Below are 10,000 nucleotides of genomic sequence, written 5' to 3'. Positions count from 1 at the left end.
ATTTAAAAATAAATAAATGTTTAAGTGCAAGTAAAATTGAAAAGGTTGCCTTTTGTTTCTTAGTGTTGGTGAACACTAAGACTTAGTGACTCAACCCTTCAAGGGTTTCCCTGACCGTTTTGGACTTTTGTCTGACCGTTGTGTCCCTCTCTGTGTTTCAGTCGAGGTGGTCCGGGAGGAAGGCTTCCACCTTGGCGTGGAGGACTACCTGGCAGGGGTGCTCATCATGGCCAGCGAACTTGTAGGTCCCCCCAAAGCTCTTTTGTTTCTCATTGTACATGAATCCCGCAATGGGAAAGAAAATAGAATGCATCTTTTCTAAACAAAGGTATATCGGAGCAGTTGTGTGAAAAATGCTATTGTACTTTTTGGACTTGAAGAAACCGAAGACGACAAAAGTATATGATTACCTTATTTTTCATTCCGAGTCAGACTTCCAGTGTTTTTTAACACAGCATCGTGTTATTATTGCCACTCCCCACATCTCCCAACCTTCCCCGTCCGTCTGTGTTTTTCCGTCCCAGTCGCGGCTGGCGGTGAACAGCGTGACGGCGGGCGACTACAGCCGGCCGCTCCGCATCTCAAACTTCATCAACGAGCTGGACTCGGGCTTCCGCCTGCTGAACCTGAAGAACGACCCGCTGCGCAAGCGCTACGACGGCCTCAAGTATGACGTGAAGAAGATCGAGGAGGTGGTGTACGACCTGTCCATCCGCGGCCTGTCCAAGGAGCCCGATAACGCCGGCGACAAATAGGCTGACCCCGACCTCCTCCTCCTCCTCCTCCTCCTCCCTGTCCCCATCCCCCTCTCCTCCAGCACACCCCACTCAAGCATGAGTGATTCCCACTCAAACATGCCACTCATATAAGGCTTTCTGACGTTCAGGGGAGGATGGAACGGGTGGGGATGTTTGTGTGTTTGATGGAGGTGAAGTTTGTTGCATGTGTGACTGGTGCTCTAGGAGTCTGGACGATACTGAACCAATTTATTGTTTTTGGTCGTTGTTTGTGCCAGTCACCCTTTCATTGCCCAACGGTTATTCATTTTCAGAAAGATGACACTTATTGAAGGTTTAATACAAAACCACCCGGTGGAAAATACATTTTTTTTATGTTTATAACAGTGCCATTTGATTTGTTTGTCCTGGTGCCGGTTGTGTGTTCTTCTGAGCATTAGATGCGCTCCTAATGTGACAACCGTCTAACGGGTTACCACAGCAATACAGAAGCTTCCTTGTGTCTAATTGGACAAACACAGTAAATTTATATCGAGGCCAAAGAGTAGCAGGAAAACATAAATATTATGAAACATAAGCGGTCATGCGTAATGACTCAAAGTACAGATTGAATTTGTCATTAGTCCAGAAAATTACTGCATTCGACAGATTTTTCCTCATGCCCAATAGTAAGACAAAGAAAACCCTAACTCGTGCTGGTGCAGATGGTTATTGTGCCATTTTATACATATATACATATGTGTATATAATTTGCAATTGTTTTTTTGGGGAGGGAAACTTCAATATTGAGACGATATTTGGTTATGACGTTACATGTTCTTTGAAAGTTCAACATTGTTTTTCTACTGTCTTTGCAGTTTGGTAGTGTTTACAGTTACTTTGCGCTCGTGTGGTTGAATTGTTTCATCTGTGAACGATACTGAACACGGCACATTTCATTCTCTGACTATAGCAAATAATTCCATTTGATTTATATAAAAGTAAAAGAATGCCTTTACATCGTCAGTCTGCCGTTTTGTGTCTAATGCTTTTGAAATGACACGTACTTTATCATCATTTGTATGATGTTGCAAATCCACTCCCATTTTGTGAGTGGTAAGAATTGTTAAGGAAACACCAAACAATAAAAGTGCTGGTTTCATCGTACTGTTACCACCTGTTCTCTTGGCCTTTGATTCGTCCATTGTTCTGAGTACACCTCAATGTTCTTATACAATGCAAATGTATACAGCATACAAAATAACGGAAGACATACATTTTTAATGAGCTGAATTTTGTCCCACTGGAGAATTTTTTTCCAACGGCTTGTGGAACCACTGAAAATATATATTTTTTATGAATGCAGTAGAATATAGCTGCTTCTAGTTCCTCACTAAGGAGCCGTTAATCTAACAAAAACGTAAAGCAGGTCTGCATTTAAAATATTTTTAATAGAATTCACAATATATTACATTGGGAAATATTGCATTGGTTCTTTCCAATGCATGGAAAAAAACAACTCAGACGGTCAAGTATTCAGTTTTTTCACTAAATGGCGCCCTCTCATGGTAGTAGGCGTAGTAGGCTGTATGAAGTGGTGGAAGCCGAGAGAGAAGTGTAGATTGACTTGACATTAAAAGAGAGGTTTTGGGCTGGGAAGTTGGAAACGACCACCATCACTCACCACTCACAGTGATTAGCTACTCATTTTAGCATTGCTATTCTGTGACATGTTTGAAAGTGTAGTTTATGACAGCATGAACGGTTTACCGTTGTTTTTTGACTAACAAAATGTCCCCATGATGAACTGTGGTCAGCTATGGAAGTTTGTTTTTTTTAAGATAGAAAAACAAAATAAATACAACATAACACATGTTCTCAATTCCTCAGCCATCTTCTTGGAACAAAACAATAAAAATATAAAGTGCATTCAACACAAAAGAGAACCGTCATAAATAACTCATAATTGGTTAACACACACACATTAAGAGGGACTGGTTCATAACGAGAAGGATACTGCCTTTGTATTTAGTCTGGTTGGATTCCATGGAAAATAACAACGATTAACTCTTAACTCATCCATATTGTCACAAGACAGTATTCCAGCTTTCAGAGACATTACTGAGGGAGTAATGTAAAGTAATAAAATACCAAGGCACAAAGCTCATCTCTTGGTCGTCTAACCGAGTCAAATCTCCTTAAAGTCACAGTCCAGTATAGAGTTGACCAGCTGTGCAGTCAGCCCATGGACCTTATGAAGAGATTGAGTTGAACTGGGAGTCAGTCGATGGACCTTATGAAGAGATGGGCTGAACTGGGCTGAACTGGGAGTTAGCCCATGGACCTTATGAAGAGATGGGCTGAACTGTGCTGAACTGAGAGTCAGCCCATGGACCTTATGAAGAGATGGGCTGAACTTGCCACAGGTAACGATTAGTATCACTATGATCAATGTTATTACGTTGGCCCACCATCTAAAGACAAGAGGACAAAGAACGACTTAACCTTATTATGTTAAGTTAAGACTTAGAGTGTAACCAACTATCATGATAACAAAAAAAATTGATCAATGTATTTAAATTGACCCTTAGCAGCTCATCAATAAAACTCTCTTGCAGACACATTAAGAATATCGACCCAGAGAAAGCCAGTTAGTCAATTAAATATGAAATACGTACATATCTGGTACTGTCATCTATTGTGAAGAACTGTCTTCGTCTGATACAGGAGATTATTGCTGTGTGGTGAATTGTGTACCTCAACACAGTGATGCAAGGAGGAGTTTCGCCCGCTGTGATCCGCTCGTTAGAAAGGCCCTGATTGACTGCTACCGCGGCAGTGTACGTTGCTATTCCGCCGCCCGACAGCAGAGGGAGGCAGAGTGATGGAAAAAGGCAGTGACCCTACTGTACATACGATACAATACGCAGGTGTTAATTTGCTACTTCTTTGTGGGTCTTTGAAATAGTTTTTATGCCATGTCATGTCACGCTTTCAACACACAAACCCAATGGATTGACAGCAAACCCAATGGACTGAAGAACACAGCTCTCCGTCCCGAAGAGCCAAACAGTCTTTTACAATCAAGGCTGACAGCACTCCCTACTCAAAGGTTTGCTTGTTTTTTTGTTGTTGTCGGATCTCTTTTTTTGGTCACTCAAGTCAAAAGAATCGTTGAGTTTCTTCACATGTAATTTTGCTAACAGTAGGACACACGTATTTCTCAATATAGGTTATTTAAAAAGTGCTATTTCTTTATAACAATGTGACTGTAACGAAACTTTGAGAATTACCCTTTCACTGAAACTCTTGAGAAAATAAAAGTCAACTGCAGTCCTCGGGGAAATGCCTCCGTATTGTCTGTAAGTGTACTGCCATAGGGGTATTTACAGCAACTAGCGCCCCATGGGGATGTCTTCTCTGTCGTCAGGAGCGGATCTGATTGGTGTTGATCATGATATTGGGCAGCGCGTTGCGTCTCTTCCTCCACGGGCCCAAGTCCCTGGCGTACCTCTTGATCTGACGGAACCACTGCTGCGTCCGCGACTTGTCCGACGCCCGGAACACAAAGGACTCGCGCCGGATGTCCAGGACCTCGAAGGTGTCCTCGCACTCCGGGTCCGTGGACACCACGCAGTTCCCCAGGCGGATGGGCTCCCGGAGCACCGCGAACTTCCCGCTGCTCTTGTCCTTGATCAGCACCAGCACGCCGTCCCGGATGCACTCCCCGCCGCCCACCTGCCACGGGTCCCCGATCCGGGGCCCGGCGTCGGGCTCCTCGGGGCCCTGCGAGGGGGGGCCCTCCCCGACCCTCTGCATCCGCACCATCAGCAGGCTCTGCACGTTCTGGAACTTGAGCGCCTTGCTGCCCTTCTTCACCCACTGCCCGTCCGCCGGCTGCGACAGCTGCAGCGGGCCCTCCATGACGAAGCGCGTGCGCTCCCGCGGCCAGCCCACCGTCTTCATGGACACCTCGCGCATCTCGATGTTGATGACCTCGCGGTTCTTGCGGCTGTCGCGCCGGAAGGAGCGCAGGGACCAGGCCACGCCGGCGCCCTCCTGCTTGGTCTTCATGTTGATGTGCTCCAGGTGCGACTCCACGCGCAGCTTGGCCTCGCGCAGGTGCCCGCCGTCCGGGTGGCACTCGGCCGACGCCTTGCTGATGCGGCTGAGCAGCAGCGGGTACTTGGTGACGCGCTGGAGCGGTGCCATCAGGAAGGAGCGCAGGTTCATGCGGCGCAGCGCCGTGTTGTCGTTCTGCGACACGTCCAGGAAGATCCTGTTGGGGGGGGGAGTGACGAGGAAGAGGAGGAGGAGGAGGAGGGGGGCGTGCAGGCGTTAGGAGAGAGTGGTGGTCACGGTTGAGTATTTAAAACCAAAGCGTGAGGAGTAGCAGGGGGTATGCAGGGGTAAGAGGTGAGTCACGGTTGTGTATTTAAAAACAAAAACACCAGATGGGATGGCTCTTATCAAACGGGTGTCATGTGGTTGGGTCTAGGCGGTGATTGCAGTTCAGTTATGAAGATAGACTGCCTCTCTCTATGAATAAGTGATCACCTTCTGTCTCTTCCGTTAAGAGCTACACAGCACAACCGTCGTACTAGAACACAAGCATCCCAAAGCTCATTTTGTTCTTTGCACTGGGGGCATTCAAACCAGTCCATTCAGGGCAAATAGGTTGATATATAATATTTTGTCTTTAAATACACCTAACTGGGACAGTAAAACATAGTTTAGCTAACAGTATGATAGTTTGCTAAACAAAACTGTTTTAAATAATTATCTTCATGAACACACCAACGAATCAGAAACAATTAGTGTTCAATAACTTACTTATCTACTGAAAGGATTTGGCAGGAAGTGCGAAACTATTTTCTCATTAACTCAAATTGAATGATGTAAGATTGGGGATCTAGAACCGTCTCTCCCGTCGCTAATATCGACAACGAAAAACCATGAAGGTGTTACTATGAACAGGTTCTGTGTATTACGATCTAATACACATGAGAATAAGTGCGTGACCCCTGAAGCGGTACCTTAGCCTCAGCCTACCTGAGCAGCTCCTTCTCCTTCTCCAGGGAGTTGAGCAGGTTGACGGAGGTGGTCTGCTGCAGGCAGTAGGTCTGGAAGGCCGGCAGCATGTTGACAAACTCCAGGAAGATCTCCCCGATGCACACCGACAGCAGGTCCTCGTCACCCTGCCGCCACGCACCCACAGGGTTCAGTATGTTATGCACATGACCTCGTGGAGTCACACCTCTGTGCCTTTAAATGGGCGATCATGCTACATGGCGTGTATGCTATATAATGTGTATGCCGTGTGTCTGTGTGTGTATGCTATGTGCGTGTCTATATGTTTGTGCATGCTATGTGCGTGTCTATATGTTTGTGCATGCTATGTGCGTGTCTATGTGTGTGTATGCTACGTGTATGTGTTTGTGTGTGTGTCTATGTATGTGCGTCTATGTGTGTCTTTCTATGTGTAAGTATCTACATGTGTGTGTCTATGTTGGCATGCCATGTGCGTGTCTGAGCGTGAATGCTATGTGTGCGTTTATGTGTACGGTTTCCCCCCACCTAGCCTGGTCGAGCTGTCCTGCAGTGTGTGTTTATGCTATGTGTGTGTGTGTGTGTGTGTGTGTGTGTGTGTGTGTGTGTGTGTGTGTGTGTGTGTGTGTGTGTGTGTGTGTGTGTGTGTGTGTGTGTGTGTGTGTGTGTGTGTGTACGGTGTGTCCCCCCCACCTGGTCGAAAGCCTGGTCAATGCTGTCCTGCAGTGTGTGTTTATGCTATGTGTGTGTGTGTGTGTGTGTGTGTGTGTGTGTGTGTGTGTGTGTGTGTGTGTGTGTGTGTGTGTGTGCACGGTGTGTCCCCCCCACCTGGTCGAAGGCCTGGTCGATGCTGTCCTGCAGCTGGTCGGTGAAGCGCTCGTTGACGTCGATCAGCTCCTGGACGTTGGCGAACACCACGGCCAGCTGCTCGGCCGTCAGCAGGGCGGCGCTCTGCATGGGGCAGTAGAACTCCTCGCGGATGATCCTCAGGTCCTCGCCGTAGCTCATCTCCGTCGACAGGAACTCTAGGATGGCCTCCTTGCGCTCGGTGCGCAGCTTGGAGCAGCGCTCGCACATGGCCGCCCCGGAGCGCTCGCCGTCCCGCAGGCCGCAGTCGGGGCAGGGCTGCCGGGCCTCCCAGGCGCGCAGGGCGGCCGACGGCCTCTTCCAGCCGCGCGACAGGCCGGGCCCGATGCCGCTGTCCACCCGCTCCACCTCGCCGCCGCCGCCGCCACCACCGCCGCCACCGCCGCCGCCGCCGCCGCCGCCGCCCGCCCTCCGGTGGCGCTGGCGTTGGCGTTGCCGCTGGAGGCGGGGCTCGCTGTCCTCGTCGTCCCGCTCGTCGCCCAGGCCCACCACGCCGCTGTCGGCGCTCAGGCTGCTGACGGTGCTCCAGCGGTGCTGGGCCGGGCCCCCGCCCCCCACAGTGCCGGCCCGCTCCTCGCCCCGCGGCTCTGATTGGCCGCGGAGGGCGGCGGGGGCTGGAGGAGGGACACAGAGAGAAGGGCGGGGACTGATTTGAAAGCTCAGATGTAAACACACACAGAAGCGCGGACACACGTGAATGTACAGGCATGCACAGTCACACACACGTGGGCACACAAACACAGAAACAGGCAGGAACCCACGCACACACACAGACACACACACAAACGTGGGTACTCACATGCACGCACACAGGCAGGAACGCACGAACACAAACACGCGCACACAAACACACAGGAACCCACGCACACACACACAAAAACGTGGGTACTCACACACACGCACACGCACAATCACACACACACAAACAAACACTCAGGCACACACACGATAGATACTCGGTTGTAAACACTGCTCATCACCCACTAAACACACTCTAATCCTATTGCTCTTCACATCCATCTTGTGTAACATCCACGTAATGACATTTGTATGATAATGATAGTCGATTGCACTCGGGATAAAGGGACGTGTTTGCGAGCAATTGAGCGCCTGTGGTTTGTGTATGCGTACGTATCGCTTGGCATTAACATTTTCATCTGTGGCCGGCGTGATTCCATCATTTATTTGGGGCTGCTGACAGACTAGGCCGGTTGATTGGCGTTTAGTGGATTTGGTTGGATTTGCAAGTAGTCCCGATTTAACATTTGTGACCAAGGCAGGTGAAAGGTCTCAATTTGCATATGCCATATTGACTGACGACGCCTACCGCCCCACGAGAGGGATTCGCTGGGTGAGTGTGTGTGGAGGGGTTAAGGGCAGAGGCCAATATCTTCAGACACAAGCTTAAAATCAATGTTGAGTCAGAGAGGCTCGCAGACCGAAATAGAGAGAACAAAGAAAAGAGAAAGCTACTTTCAGCAGCCATTGGCTTTCGTCTGTTGTATTTTGTTCAAATGGGGGCCGCAGAAAGCCGGGCTTGTCGGGTGGGTGTCGGGAATAATGACCAAAATAAATAAAACAGCAGGTTGTGGCGGCCACGTGATACATGAAGACGACAGCCAGCCTGAGGCTGTTCCTAAGGGAGAGGCAGGAAGTCCATATTAGTGCAGGGGGAGGGGCGGAGAGAGAGGAGTGAGGGACGAGGGCCCAGGGCCGTTCTCCACGGGAGGAAGATGAAGTGAAGTCCAGAGATAGAGACAGAGAGGAGGACATCAAACAGAGCGGCTTCTCACATGGCTGGAGCTTGTCTTCTTCATCAGCTATGCAAGTTATAGTTATGAGTTGTCAAAGCCTCATCTGAAAACACTGATTGCGTTTGGTCAATAACTCAACCAGCGTTGTTGTCGTTGAAACGAGGTCACACAGAACTGAGAGATATAGAGCCAAATAAGGTGGAACCAAGCGATGGAGAGCCAGATTATGTAGAACCGAGGGTTATAGAACCAAATTATATATAAGCATGTGATATAGAACCACATGTTATAGAATCAAGTTCTATTAGACCAAATTATATAGAACCAAGTGATACAGAACCCCATGGTATAGAACAGGGGTCACCAACACAAGCACCATGGCACCCGCAAGGACCACATGAGGCGCCCGCAAGCCTGTTCTAAAAATAGCACTACTCATTCTTGAACAACACTTTCCCACCTTTTTTAAGTCATTGTTGATATTGTGAGAAATCATTAACATGACTTAAATAACTAACATGTCTTCACATGGATGAGTATCATTAATCATTAATAGTAATATATAACTAAAGGCAAACTGAGCACATTTGTTATTTGAGAAGAGTGTATACAACTGGGTGCCCTTCGTGTGACTCAGTACCCATGAAGTAGCTCTCAGGTTCAAAAAGGTTGGTGACCCCTGGTACAGAACCTAGTCTTATTGGACCAAATGATATAGAACCAAGAATTATGGAACTAAATGACACAGAACCAAGTGTTATAGAACCAAATGACATAGAACCAAGTGTTACAGAACCAAACGACACAGAACCAAGAGTTTCAGAACAGGGAGCATGAGCAAAAACGACAGGAAGTGACATCACGCAACTCACCACTGTCTCTGTAGCGTTCCCGCTCTCCGTCGCGGTCGCGGCGCTGGCTGTGCAGCCTCGCGGCCACGGCGATCTTCATCTCCAGCTGTTTGCGTTTGGCGGCATCCGCCGGCATGGGGTCACTGAAGTGGGGCCGCAGGCGACACTCGCGCTGCGCCTTCACCGTCTCCGCCGGCTCGTAGGCTGCGTCCGAGCTGGAGCGCCGGCAGCCCTGCCCTCCCGGGTACTGCGTGCGGATTGGACGGACGCACGTGTCAATCAACTTCGCCTCGTTAAGTCATCATAACCGTGCAAGATAGAAACCGAGAAATTGCATGAATGATAAGCATAAGTACTGCATTTTATAAACAAGAGATAGAGGTCATTTTGTGTTTTGTTTTTTTCAGGGCCTGAGTTGCCGAGTTGCAGCCTGACTTGGTGAGTTTTGAGTTTACGACGGAAGATATCCAGGGTTTCTGCTGTCCTGTGATGTCATGTTCTAGCAGGCCACAATCGCATGATTGCACAACAACATTTGGCTACGTGCCGGATCCGTCCCAGGAAATGATTTGTTTGAAGCTGCAGGAAGAATGCCCGGCTGCCTGCAGCACGCAGATACGAGACACGGCGAGAGACAAGGCCATACGTCCTCAAAATGTCCCCGGACCACATGGGAATGTCGATGCTTTCCCCCTTCTCCTCTCCGTACCATCTGCCATCGCTATCTGCAGCATGCCGCTTCCAAGGTAAATATCTCTAATAG

At 48.7% G+C, this 10,000-nt stretch overlaps 2 protein-coding genes across 2 annotated transcripts in view; one reads left to right on the top strand and one right to left on the bottom strand.

Annotated features, from left to right (window-relative positions):
* Window positions 1-1,889, top strand: part of tsn (translin) — a 2,999-nt gene extending 1,110 nt beyond the window's left edge. Inside the window, exons 5-6 of the mRNA XM_030343936.1 lie at window positions 162-241; window positions 525-1,889. Coding sequence (XP_030199796.1) covers window positions 162-241; window positions 525-755 — 311 coding nt within the window. The 3' untranslated portion in view covers window positions 756-1,889. The remainder of the gene's footprint in view (window positions 1-161; window positions 242-524) is intronic.
* A 259-nt stretch (window positions 1,890-2,148) lies between these two features.
* arhgef49 (Rho guanine nucleotide exchange factor 49) overlaps window positions 2,149-10,000 on the bottom strand; it is a 39,445-nt gene continuing 31,593 nt past the window's right edge. Inside the window, exons 6-9 of the mRNA XM_030344046.1 lie at window positions 9,259-9,484; window positions 6,594-7,246; window positions 5,769-5,914; window positions 2,149-4,995 (exon numbers count right to left, since the gene is read on the bottom strand). Coding sequence (XP_030199906.1) covers window positions 4,143-4,995; window positions 5,769-5,914; window positions 6,594-7,246; window positions 9,259-9,484 — 1,878 coding nt within the window. The 3' untranslated portion in view covers window positions 2,149-4,142. The remainder of the gene's footprint in view (window positions 4,996-5,768; window positions 5,915-6,593; window positions 7,247-9,258; window positions 9,485-10,000) is intronic.

Source organism: Gadus morhua, chromosome 20, assembly GCF_902167405.1.
Source record: "Gadus morhua chromosome 20, gadMor3.0, whole genome shotgun sequence".
In the NCBI taxonomy this organism is placed as follows: domain Eukaryota; kingdom Metazoa; phylum Chordata; class Actinopteri; order Gadiformes; family Gadidae; genus Gadus; species Gadus morhua.
The sequence above is the reverse complement of the archived record's forward strand: the minus strand, read 5'-3'. Positions and strand labels throughout refer to the sequence as shown.